Below are 14,296 nucleotides of genomic sequence, written 5' to 3'. Positions count from 1 at the left end.
GACCTGACAGCGAGTCATGGCCGCAAACCCTCACAATTCTATCATAGCTTCTTGTGCAGAGATACGCTATTGAATATATGCTAAAGGCAGATTCGTAATAGTCATGTTACAGATTTTCAGACTTTTAAAATTTTGTATTGTTTCGGTTTATCACTGTACATGTATATTTGATGTAGATTAACACATACGGACATCAATTTTCTTGACACCTCACCCCCGAAAAAAACCCCTTTGTTTTGAGGATGAAGTAATGAGTGAACTAGTGAATGTTTAATGATACCCCAGCATGAAAAAACACATTGGTTTGTTGGTATCAAATTTTAATGTGTGTGTAAGTATAACATAGTAACATACATGTAAAGATTGATGGCTTAATCTAAAGCTACTGCCAAGTTTAGTTCATGTTCCTTAATACAGAGGTGCGTACCTCGGAACAAGTCGATGTATCTATATCAGGATGCAGGAGAACCTATGAAAGGAAAATGCATTACATTGTAATTTAGTCTTAATGTAAATATTAATGGTCTAATCTAAATGTTCATAGTCCAATCTAAATATTGATATTGATATTGTCTTGTCTATGATAATAGTCTAATCCGTATTGATAATAATTTAATAGTCTGTCCAATCTAAATGTTGAGTCTAATCTGTATTGATAATAACAATAGACTGTCCAATCTAAAAATGATAGTCTAATCAGTAATGATAATAACAATAGTCTATCCTCTCTTAATGTTGATAGTCTAATCTGTATCAATTGATAATAATACTACTCTGTCCAATCTAAATGTTGACAGTCTATTCTAAATATCCATGGTCTCTATGTTGATAATCTGTTCTAAAAGTGGATTGTCTAATGTTGATAATCTAGATCAAATGTTGATGTTAGATAACCTAAATGTTGATAGTCTAATCCAAATGAGCCTAAACTAAATGTGCAAGCATTTTACCATCTTTAACAGTGGTGTAGGAAGCTGCCAAAAAGTGTGTGTGTGTGTGTGTGTGGGGGGGGGGGGGGGGGGACATGTATATATTTACACACTTTTACACTATTATAAAGCAAATATAAAGCAAAATATCTGAAACGTTAAACACCTACTCCAGTGTTTAATTTCACTTCTGTATTCAATATGTGACTATGGATACGATTCCGGTGAAAGCCTAAAACAAATCCTCAAATTCAAAGTCTGCTGCTACTGAAATGTATTATATTATATACAAGAAATGGGAGGGTGATCTTTTATTATGAGAATAATGTGAGTAAAAAGAAATTTAAAAACATTTCAATGACTTTCCATGTAAATTTACTTTTAAGAATTATATTACATACAACACGTGAGGGTGATAATGTATTGTTAGAAGAAAGCGAGTATAAAAAGAAATTAAAAAACACATCAATGACTTAAATTTCCATATTTACAAATCTACCTTTCTCATTTTAAAATATGTTGTTTCAAAGCAATAAATTAAGAAAAGGGTTACAGATGAATCAACCTACCGTACGGAATATAATAAAATTAAAACTATCCAATATTGATGCATCACTTTCAAATAGTAAATTATATAACAATGAAATAGTCACTATAGTGCATAAAAAGCTGATTTTTTCCAATTCGAAGTCTCATATTGTTTAAACCATAACATAAGACTTCAAATGTTTTAAGGCACCAATAACAAATAAAACAAAAGGATATAGATGTGTAGATGGACGGATCTTTAGAACATACAAAGGCGGCCCAATATTAGTGCATCAGTTTTTAAAGTGCAGTGGTGGCTATAGGGGGTAGGCTTTAGGCCTCCCCTTTTTGACTTTGTATAAAATGCAGCAAATGTCAGTCCAGAGACAGAAACATGTCCCATAAAATATTTAAAAAGTGTCACCAACATCAACCTTTTTCAAACAATGCACCAATAAAAAAAAAAAATTGGATCTTCCCTTAGCACCTCTTTATCTCCTTCAGATGAAAATTTGTTTTCCGTTTACTGACATCACTAGAGCACACTGATTAATTAATCATTAGTTATTGGATGTCAAGTATTTGATAATTCTCACATGAATCATCCAGTCCAACAGCAACAAGGTATCTTTCGTATACACTTTCACAGACAGGATGGCACATACCGTGGCTTTTGATATAACCAATGGGTCCTCCTCCGAGGTTTGATACTGTGATCCAAGCGAGCATTCTACCAAATTAACTAAATCCTGCCCTTTTCAGATGATGCATTGGTACAGTCATCTGTAACGAATTGCCCTTCAAAAGTAATCATAAAGTTGCTAATAAGAGTCACATTGTGGATTTCATAAAAAAATAAACAGTCCTAGAATTTGTAAGTAAAAACTGGACTCCGAAGCACAAAGCAATCCTCTTCAAATTGTATCTGGAATTGAAGTGAATTAATTCACGAAGAGTGTGAAGAGTAGAACGGTATGGGCATCTCCAATACCATTACAATAGTTTTTGAAGTTCTGAACTTTCCCTACAAAATATGTGTAGTCTTGAATCCAATATTAAGACAAAATTTAAATCAAATGTCCAAATTTGAACACAATTCTCTTGAAGTAAACATATCACTGATATTCAGACAGTGATAAGATACAATGTTAATGATCTGTTACAGCTGTTCCTTCACAATCACCTAGAATAACAGAGTATCATTCAGAATCCAGTGTACTTATAACATATGAAATATAATTCTCCAGATCTCATACTGGAACACATTTTGGTTTAGCCAATTTTCAGATATATAGGTTTTTTCCTTGAAGAAAGTTATTAGCCAAAGACTAAATGTTGTAGCCACTTGGTATACAAATTAGCATTCGACTGATTTGTGAATGGCCAGGATTCTCTTAATGCAAGTCTAGCTTACAGTAGTCATGATGTCACAGAAATACACACTACTAAGACAAAGTAAGGAATGTATCTTATCTTGACATCAATCGTGTTCAGAACATTGAAGACACCACAGGCAGGATTCAACAAATCCACCAGCCCTCGATCTCGGCTGCTGAACTGATGGCCTGGGCTAGTGGAAATTATCAACTATAGTGTAGATTACTATAATGCATAGGGCACTAGCCAAAGCTTCTGTGAGGGCTAGAGACTTTTTCAAACTTTTGTCAAACAATGCATTGATGGCCAGAGATATTCTCAAACATTTCTCGAACACTGCACTGAGGGCTAGAGACTTTCTCAAACATTTGTCGAGAAACACTGCATTGAGGCTAGAGACTTTCTCAAACACTGCACTGAGGGCTAGAGACTTTCTCAAACACTGCACTGAGGGCTAGAGACTTTCTCAAACACTGCACTGAGGGCTAGAGACTTTCTCAAACACTGAGGGCTAGAGGGCTAGAGACTTTCTCAAACACTGCATTGAGGCTAGAGACTTTCTCAAACACTGCATTGAGGCTAGAGACTTTCTCAAACACTGCATTGAGGCTAGAGACTTTCTCAAACACTGCATTGAGGCTAGAGACTTTCTCAAACACTGCATTGAGGCTAGAGACTTTCTCAAACACTGCATTGAGGCTAGAGACTTTCTCAAACACTGCATTGAGGCTAGAGACTTTCTCAAACACTGCATTGAGGCTAGAGACTTTCTCAAACACTGCACTGAGGGCTAGAGACTTTCTCAAACACTGCATTGAGGCTAGAGACTTTCTCAAACACTGCAGAGGGCTAGAGACTTTCTCAAACACTGCATTGAGGCTAGAGACTTTCTCAAACACTGCATTGAGGCTAGAGACTTTCTCAAACACTGCATTGAGGCTAGAGACTTTCTCAAACACTGCATTGAGGCTAGAGACTTTCTCAAACACTGCATTGAGGCTAGAGACTTTCTCAAACACTGCATTGAGGCTAGAGACTTTCTCAAACACTGCATTGAGGCTAGAGACTTTCTCAAACACTGCACTGAGGGCTAGAGACTTTCTCAAACACTGCATTGAGGCTAGAGACTTTCTCAAACACTGCACTGAGGGCTAGAGACTTTCTCAAACACTGCATTGAGGCTAGAGACTTTCTCAAACACTGCATTGAGGCTAGAGACTTTCTCAAACACTGCATTGAGGCTAGAGACTTTCTCAAACACTGCATTGAGGCTAGAGACTTTCTCAAACACTGCACTGAGGGCTAGAGACTTTCTCAAACACTGCATTGAGGGCTAGAGACTTTCTCAAACACTGCACTGAGGCTAGAGACTTTCTCAAACACTGCATTGAGGCTAGAGACTTTCTCAAACACTGCACTGAGGGCTAGAGACTTTCTCAAACATTTCTCGAACACTGCACTGAGGGCTAGAGACTTTCTCAAACATTTGTCGAGAAACACTGCATTGAGGCTAGAGACTTTCTCAAACACTGAACTGAGGCTAGAGACTTTCTCAAACACTGCACTGAGGGCTAGAGACTTTCTCAAACACTGCATTGAGGCTAGAGACTTTCTCAAACACTGCACTGAGGCTAGAGACTTTCTCAAACATTTCTCGAACACTGCACTGAGGGCTAGAGACTTTCTCAAACATTTGTCGAGAAACACTGCATTGAGGCTAGAGACTTTCTCAAACACTGCATTGAGGCTAGAGACTTTCTCAAACACTGCACTGAGGGCTAGAGACTTTCTCAAACACTGCATTGAGGGCTAGAGACTTTCTCAAACACTGCACTGAGGGCTAGAGACTTTCTCAAACACTGCACTGAGGCTAGAGACTTTCTCAAACACTGCATTGAGGCTAGAGACTTTCTCAAACACTGCATTGAGGCTAGAGACTTTCTCAAACACTGCATTGAGGCTAGAGACTTTCTCAAACACTGCATTGAGGCTAGAGACTTTCTCAAACACTGCACTGAGGCTAGAGACTTTCTCAAACACTGCACTGAGGGCTAGAGACTTTCTCAAACACTGCATTGAGGCTAGAGACTTTCTCAAACACTGCATTGAGGCTAGAGACTTTCTCAAACACTGCATTGAGGCTAGAGACTTTCTCAAACACTGCATTGAGGCTAGAGACTTTCTCGAACACTGCACTGAGGGCTAGAGACTTTCTCAAACATTTGTCGAGAAACACTGCATTGAGGCTAGAGACTTTCTCAAACACTGCACTGAGGCTAGAGACTTTCTCAAACACTGCACTGAGGGCTAGAGACTTTCTCAAACATTTGTCGAGAAACACTGCATTGAGGCTAGAGACTTTCTCAAACTTTTGTCGAGAAACACTGCATTGAGGCTAGAGACTTTCTCAAACTTTTGTCGAGAAACACTGCATTGAGGCTAGAGACTTTCTCAAACATTTGTCGAGAAACACTGCATTGAGGCTAGAGACTTTCTCAAACTTTTGTCGAGAAACACTGCATTGAGGCTAGAGACTTTCTCAAACATTTGTCGAGAAACACTGCATTGAGGCTAGAGACTTTCTCAAACACTGCATTGAGGCTAGAGACTTTCTCAAACACTGCATTGAGGCTAGAGACTTTCTCAAACACTGCATTGAGGCTAGAGACTTTCTCAAACACTGCATTGAGGCTAGAGACTTTCTCAAACACTGCATTGAGGCTAGAGACTTTCTCAAACTTTTGTCTAACACTGCACAGAATGAGATTCAGGTAAACACATCTGTCAACTCAAATGTTCCTCCGTTCGAAATAGAGCAGCGTGCGGTCCTGTAGTCCAACCTCCTGACAGGTCTGATCGAAGTCCGTGAAGACTCTCCGTGGGGCGTTACAAGCAATGGAGTAGGCAGACAGGTCGACCTCGCCGGCACTCTCGGCAAACACAATCACCTCTCTCAGCGAACTCGACGGTCGGAAGTACCTCTGGAAACGCTGCCCGTCGCTCGGAAGTTTGACCGCCAACAGCAGACGAGACTCATTGTCCGATGGTTCTGGAGACAGACTGACTTTTCGAGTTCTTCCACCAATCTGAGACGGTCTGAACAACCCCCGGTCTTCAGCCCTCGGCGATCTGTCTGGTGAAGCGTGACTCCTCTCCGAGTGCTTCAACCATTTTCTCTCTTGTCTGACATCACTCTTTCTCAAGAATCCTTCACCGTCTATTTCTTGATGGAAACCATGATTTTCAGACAGTCCGGAATATTTCAAATCAGAGTCGTCTTCTTTGTACTCGAATCCGTGTTTTAAGTGTGATTTATGTTCTGGTTCGTGCGGTTCTTGGTGTTGTTTTGATCTGTGTTTGTGATCGTGGTGGACTGATCTGGGTTCGTGTCTGGTCGGATGTTGTGACACGGAATTGCCCATGTGGTCCTCGCCATCATGGAGTTGTAGTTTGTCTGCGTGAAGCACGAGTCGATCCATCTCGCCCCCCGCTGTGTTGTCCGGTTTTGATCCAATTGAAGGTAAGGGTTGAAACCTGGTCAAAGACGATGGTGGACGAGTGATGGGGACATCTGATAATTAAAAACAATAGTTTTGGATATACATGTAGATATAGAGAGTGCATTTCCAAAATGCCAGGGCTCGAACTTAACGACAACAATTACCATTGTTGAGATATAAATTGCAGTGGGCAGGGTGCATCACTGGTGCCATCAGTAAAGCTCCTCAACGACTGCAAAATGTATACATCTGATGTACATTATCTGCCAGTATCTGCACATTTGAAATATGTCTATACACAGCAAAATAACATTTCAGTCAAGTTTATTAGCGGCAAAAGTCACTAAACTGTACAACACACACACTCGCCTACTAAACCATGTACAACACACACACTCGCCTACTAAACCATGTACAACACACACACTCGCCTACTAAACCATGTACAACATACACACTCGCCTACTAAACCATGTACAACACACACACACTCGCCTACTAAACCATGTACAACACACACACTCGCCTACTAAACCATATACAACACACACACACTCGCCTACTAAACCATGTACAACACAGACACTCGCCTACTAAACCATGTACAACACACACACACTCGCCTACTAAACCATGTACAACACACACACTTGCATACTAAACCATGTACAACACACACACTTGCCTACTAAACCATGTACAACACACTCGCCTACTAAACCATTGACAACACACACTCGCCTACTAAACTGTACAACACACACACTTGCATACTAAACCATGTACAACACATACTCGCCAACTAAACCATGTACAACACACACACTCGCATACTAAACTGTACAACACACACACTCGCGTACTAAACTGTACAACACACACACTCGCATACTAAACTGTACAACACACACTCGCCTACCAAACCATGTACAACACACACACTCGCCTACTAAACCATGTACAACACACACACACTCGCCTACTAAACCATGTACAACACACACACTCGCCTACTAAACCATATACAACACACACACACTTGCCTACTAAACCATGTACAACACACACACATTCGCCTACTAAACCATGTACAACACAGACACTCGCCTACTAAACCATGTACAACACACACACACTCGCCTACTAAACCATGTACAACACACACACTTGCATACTAAACCATGTACAACACACACACTTGCCTACTAAACCATGTACAACACACTCGCCTACTAAACCATTGACAACACACACTCGCCTACTAAACTGTACAACACACACACTTGCATACTAAACCATGTACAAGACATACTCGCCTACTAAACCATGTACAACACACACACTCGCATACTAAACTGTACAACACACACACTCGCGTACTAAACTGTACAACACACACACTCGCATACTAAACTGTACAACACACACACTCGCCTACCAAACCATGTACAACACACACACACTCGCATACTAAACCATGTACAACATACACACACTCGCCTACTAAACTGTACAACACACACACTCGCCTACTAAACCATGTACAACACACACACTCGCATACTAAACCATGTACAACACACACACACTCGCATACTAAACCATGTACAACACACACACACTCGCCTACTAAACCATGTACAACACACTCGCCTACTAAACCATGTACAACACACACACACTCGTATGGTTTAGTATGCGAGTGTGTGTGTGTTGTACATACACACACTCGCCTACTAAACTGTACAACACACACACTCGCCTACTAAACCATGTACAACACACACACTCGCATACTAAACTGTACAACACACACACTCGCGTACTAAACCATGTACAACACACACACTCGCATACTAAACCATGTACAACACACACACTCGCATACTAAACCATGTACAACAGACACACACTCGCCTACTAAACCATGTACAACACACTCGCCTACAAAACCATGTACAACACATACACTCGCATACTAAACCATGTACAACACACACACTCGCCTACCAAACCATGTACAACACACACACTCGTGTACTAAACCATGTACAACACACACTCGCCTACTAAACCATGTACAACACACACACACTCACCTACTAAACCATGTACAACACACACACTCGCCTACTAAACCATGTACAACACACACTCAACCACTAAACCATGTACATCACACACACACTCGCCTACTAAACCATGTACAACACACACACTCGCCTACTAAACCATGTACAACACGCACTCGCCTACTAAACTGTACAACACACACACTCGCATACTAAACCATGTACAACACACACACTCGCGTACTAAACCATGTACAACACACACACTCGCCTACTAAACCATGTACAACACACACACTCGTCTACTAAACCATGTACAACACACACTCGCCTACTAAACTGTACAACACACACACTTGCATACTAAACCATGTACAACACACACACTCGCCTACTAAATCATGTACAACACACACACTCGCCTACTAAACCATGTACAACACACACACTTGCATATTAAACCATGTACAACACACACACACTTGCCTACTAAACCATGTACAACACACACACTTGCCTACTAAACCATGTACAACACACACACTCGTCTACTAAACCATGTACAACACACACTCGCCTACTAAACTGTACAACACCCACACTCGCATACTAAACCATGTACAACATACACACACTCGCCTACTAAACTGTACAACAGAGACACTCACCTACTAAACCACGTACAACACACACTCGCACACTAAACTATACAACACACACACTCGCATACTAAACCATGTACAACACACACACTCGCACACTAAACCATGTACAACACACACACTTGCATATTAAACCATGTACAACACACACACACTCGCCTACTAAACCATGTACAACACACACACTTGCCTACTAAACCATGTACAACACACACACTCGCCTACTAAACCATGTACAACACACACACTTGCCTACTAAACCATGTACAACACACACACTCGCCTACTAAACCATGTACAACACACACTCGCCTACTAAACCATGTACAACACACACACTCGCCTACTAAACCATGTACAACACACACTCGCCTACTAAACTGTACAACACACACACTTGCATACTAAACCATGTACAACACACACACACACTCGCTTACTAAACCATGTACAACACACACTCGCGTACTAAACCATGTACAACACACACACCTGCCTACTAAACCATGTACAACACACACACACTCGTCTACTAAACCATGTACAACACACACTCGCCTACTAAACTGTACAACACATACACTTGCATACTAAACCATGTACAACACACACACTCGCCTACTAAACCATGTACAACACACACACTCGCCTACTAGACCATGTACAATACACACACTTGCATACTAAACCATGTACAACACACACACACTCGCCTACTAAACCATGTACAACACACACACTCACGCACTAAACTGTACAACACACACACTCGCATACTAAATCATGTACAACACACACACTCGCCTACTAAACCATGTACAACAGACACACTCGCCTACTAAACCATGTACAACACACACTCGCATACTAAACTGTACAACACACACTCTCGCATACTAAACCATGTACAACACACACACTCGCCTACTAAACCATGTACAACACACACTCGCCTACTAAACTGTACAACACACACTCGCCTACTAAACTGTACAACACTAAACCATGTACAACACACACACTCGCATACTAAACTGTACAACACACACTCTCGCATACTAAACCATGTACAACACACACTCACCTACTAAACTCTACAACACACACACTCGCCTACTAAACCATGTACAACACACACACTCACCTACTAAACTGTTCAACACACATACTCGCCTACTAAACTGTAGAACACACACATTCACATACTAAACCATGTACAACACACACACTCACCTACTAAACCATGTACAACATACACACTTGAGTACTAAGTTGTGTACGTACCGAAGACTTGTGTCCTGTGTGGACCGTGTGGACCGTGTGTACTGTGTCGTCTAGCCGACTTCGGCCGCAGCTTTCGTTTAGGTTCCTCAGCAGTCGCAGGATGAGAAGAAGGGACATAACTCTCATCATCAAAGGAGGCACAACGAGGACTGTCGAGTCCACAGTCGCTTAAAATTAATTATGAAACAGTAACATCAGAAACAGTCATAGGTACATGTACTTAGTCATTAAAAAAGGGAAGAAAATTCAAGAACGGAATGGAGAATGTCTGATCAATCACTTCAATGCAATCTTTCCGTTTGATGTGATAAATTGCTAATTGCTATTGCTAAAATTATTTCCGTGTGGGTGAAATATTTCTCTCCTTGGCAAATGCTGATATTGCTAATTTATTTTACTCAAATTGACTGTCAACGTGGCAGTTGGTCTCCTATGCAACTTCAGGAAAGCAGTTTATTGCTCAACACTGATTTTCGAACCATAAGCATTGTTCAATGTACATGTATTGATACATCAGTGCATAAAACATTCACCATTACAAATCTGTGTTGAATATTATCTTTGATACTTGGCTGAGATAATTTTATTTATATATATGACCTACCAGACTTCAAGTGAGCGTGCACTGCCACTGAGCAACACCCTATACCCCCCCCACTATCAGGCCTTTGAGAATTAAACATTATAAATTCAAGAATCACATTTCCTTTTTGTTTAACCCATACTATCCATGGATATAAATCATGCCTAAATTTAATGTGTGAACAAAACATAGATTTATGTAAGTGACATGTGAACAAAAACGATCGTTCTTGCAATTTTTCAGAAGCCGGACAATTTAATGTATAAATATAAAAGATAAAAGAGAAAGTGACCTACACAAATGGTCTGCCAGGACGGGGATACCCCCTCCGAGAGTCGGGCCTGTCAAACCCCTCTACTTGCTGCCCTCCAGACTCTCTCCTGTGGTTCCTAGAATGCTGGTGAAATTCCATCCCCTGATCACTGCCCCCTGGATCAGTGTCGTGGAACCGCCCCTCGCCATCCTGCTCCCCTCCGGTACCTTCCCACGGGACATGCTCTATTCTGTCTGGATACTGGTACTCTCGTCGGACGGGTTTCGCCTCGTGATACATGGAATTCCCGGTACTTGCCCGTCTCCCGTGGCTGGTTTTCGGTCGTTCGAACATCGTGTACGATTTTATGTCATATTTCACTTCTAAAAAACAAGAACACCACACGTTCAAGTCATGTTAGTCCCGAAGGCATTTGATAACTGTTTCTAATCATGAATAACATCCATGGTCAACCTCTGCAATTGTCAGCGACCATCAGCAATACTGTGGAGTTTTTCGTTCTCTGCAGCATTTCTTTTGCCATGGACTACTAGTATATTGGACTTTTGTTTTCAAGATGTATTTTTTCCTTATTGTTAAAAATAAAATATACTTTGTGAACTGAAAACAGATTAAAAGTAAATATTAAAACAGTAACTGCACCATTATTACTATGTGTCTGAATATCAGCGTCATTGACATGATCGTAAATACATTTTCATTTCAACTTATTTTCGTGCTGATATCCAATTAAGGTTCAAGCACACTGTCCTGGGCACACACCTCAGCTATCTGGGCTGTCTGTCCAGGACTGTGGGTTAGTTGTTTAGTGAGAGAGAAGAGGGCGTAGTGGCCTTACACCTACCCATTGAGACCTTAAGAACTCACTCTGGGTTGGAGCCAGTACTTGGCTGCGAACCCTGTACCTTCCAGCCTGTAGTCCGATGACTTAACCACTCCGCCACTGAGGCCGTAAATACATGTAAATTACCCGCATTAAGCGAGTATCAACTAGGTCATTGAACTCTGTTGACTGTTCATAGCACATGCATTGCAGGGACCACTGAACTGCAGGGGTGTGACAGCTTATACATTGTTGCATTAATTACGGGTGTTTTATTTTCAGTAAAATGTTTAACATAAAAGCATACAAGTCACTTGAAGTGTTATGGTCAGCCTGATGATGATATTTGTAGAATTACATATGAAGAGTTCAGGCGCAAAACACGATATATCCATTTTTCATTTTCAATAAAAACATGTTTTTTAATTGGCGTGTATCGCGTTTTGATGGGAAAAAACCCCGGGATTTACCCAACACAATTTCATAAGGATCAATCACGTTTTGCAGCAAATCAGTGGGCCTACGATTAGCACTTACTGAAGAAAATAGTTTATATCACGTTTTGCGCCTGAACTCTTCATATATAGAGAGTGAAAAAGTAAAGTTTGTTTTATTTAACGACGACACATATATATATAGAGATCGTTCCGATAGTTTAATAAAAATTTCTCAGTCATTTATATTAGCAAAATATGCTTCCCTTTTCTGGTGCCGAGTGGCCTAATCCGACAAAACAACAACAAACTTTACTGATTTACTTGGGCTTGAAAGAGGGGTATTTGGTCTTCGTGACAGATGGAGCGAGATGCAGCCCAGTGGTAAAGCGCTTGCTCGATGCGTGGTCGGTCTGGTATTGATCCCTGTCGGTGGGCCCATTGGGCTATTTCTTGTTCCAGCCAGTGCACCATGACTGGTATATCAAAGGCTGTAGTATGTACTACCCTGTCTGTGGGATGATGCATATATAAAAGATCCCTTGCTGCTAATTGAAAAGAGTAGCCCATGAAGTGGTGACAGGTTTCCTCTCTCAATATCTGTGTGGTCCTTAACCATATGGCTAACGCCATATAACCGTAAATAAAATGTGTTGAGTGCATCATTAAATAAGACATTTCTTTCTTTCTTTCGTGACAGATTTCCTAAGAGAAACTAGCTATGCCGTTATTAAAGAAAATTAGTAAAATTCTACATCGCATTAAATATATTCTGTCACTGATAAAATATTAGTTAAAATATAAAGATTGAACAGGCATGTCACTACGGACTGACTACGCTGTATATGATAAATTGTCATCCCCTTGCAACCCCATTGTTTTTTAACGTGCACGTCATGTTAACTGTTATGTCACTTTTAATCAACGAATACTGCCACCTGGTATGAATAAATCTTACAGCATATTGGCAAACAACACAAATAACAAATTAATCATTCAAATTTACTTACAATCCTGAGTTTCAAACAAAATTGCAATGGAAAATGTTGTGGACACCATTTTTTCATGGCAAATTACTTGCTATAGACATCTTCTTAATTGCAGAGTTTGATAGCCCATTAAAACGTTTGTTGCATATGCTAATGTATGATTCAATGCTGTAAGAAGTAATATGTTCCGGTCATAAAATATTCTGGCATTAAAAGTAATTTGCATTGTAAAGTGTCACCCCAATTCCCTCCTTTGGTGTACTGAATTTACATGATATTAGATTATGAATTATGAACAGTATGTTGGTATTATTGAATGAAACCGTACCTTAACCCCAATGAAACCCTAAAATTCTTAACATAAAAATTTAAATAAAATGTTTTTTTAATAAACCTTTGATATGGGGGCAAAGGAAAGAAGACTTGCCAAAAAAAAGTTAAAAAAAAAAGTAGCCAAATAAAATGTCTTTTAGTAAATAATATTAAATGTGTTAATACTGTTATGGCAATTTAGTTAACATATAATCCTTACATCTCAACACAAAAAATAATAAATACTTTGTACGAGAAGCCATCATTAAACAACTACGACAGAACCCCTTTACTAACAATTAACAGGAAATGGCTCCGAGTCTACACAAAAACAGATCACATTGTCAACACTGCTATTTGTTATTGCATTTTTAGTCCAAACTAACCGTGCGTGGAAGTCATTAGACGTGTAGATATAAACTATGACTGCGAAACAACACGTTCTACATTATGATTTGACTAATTAAAAAACAGTCACAAATCAAAATTGTTTTGATGTGTAAAATTCCTATCACGCATCATATCTTCC

At 40.1% G+C, this 14,296-nt stretch overlaps 1 protein-coding gene and 1 long non-coding RNA gene across 2 annotated transcripts; both read right to left on the bottom strand.

Moving 5' to 3' along the window:
- Positions 1–303: 303 nt before the first annotated feature.
- LOC121390552 lies at positions 304–3,296 on the bottom strand. The gene is made up of 2 exons (XR_005960227.1): positions 1,100–3,296; positions 304–469 (listed from the first exon to the last, which is right to left on the bottom strand). It is a non-coding gene; the product is annotated as an uncharacterized LOC121390552 (long non-coding RNA).
- Positions 3,297–5,619: 2,323 nt separating this feature from the next.
- Positions 5,620–14,296, bottom strand: LOC121390551. The gene is made up of 4 exons (XM_041522390.1): positions 14,154–14,296; positions 11,232–11,571; positions 10,353–10,519; positions 5,620–6,405 (listed from the first exon to the last, which is right to left on the bottom strand). The coding sequence occupies exons 1-4, from the start codon at positions 14,167–14,169 to the stop codon at positions 5,624–5,626; spliced, it is 1,305 nt and encodes a 434-aa protein (XP_041378324.1). The 5' UTR covers positions 14,170–14,296; the 3' UTR covers positions 5,620–5,623.

This window comes from Gigantopelta aegis, chromosome 15, assembly GCF_016097555.1.
Source record: "Gigantopelta aegis isolate Gae_Host chromosome 15, Gae_host_genome, whole genome shotgun sequence".
Taxonomy (NCBI): Eukaryota; Metazoa; Mollusca; class Gastropoda; order Neomphalida; family Peltospiridae; genus Gigantopelta; species Gigantopelta aegis.
The sequence above is the reverse complement of the archived record's forward strand: the minus strand, read 5'-3'. Positions and strand labels throughout refer to the sequence as shown.

What these genes read in the sequence shown, in the direction of transcription:
- LOC121390551 (XM_041522390.1), bottom strand. An exon ending in CGTCCTGGCAGACCATTTGT is followed by an intron (nt 10,520 to 11,231) that starts GTAGGTCACTTT and finishes ATTAATTTTAAG; the next exon opens with CGACTGTGGACTCGACAGTC. An exon ending in ACACAGGACACAAGTCTTCG is followed by an intron (nt 6,406 to 10,352) that starts GTACGTACACAA and finishes TTTAATTATCAG; the next exon opens with ATGTCCCCATCACTCGTCCA.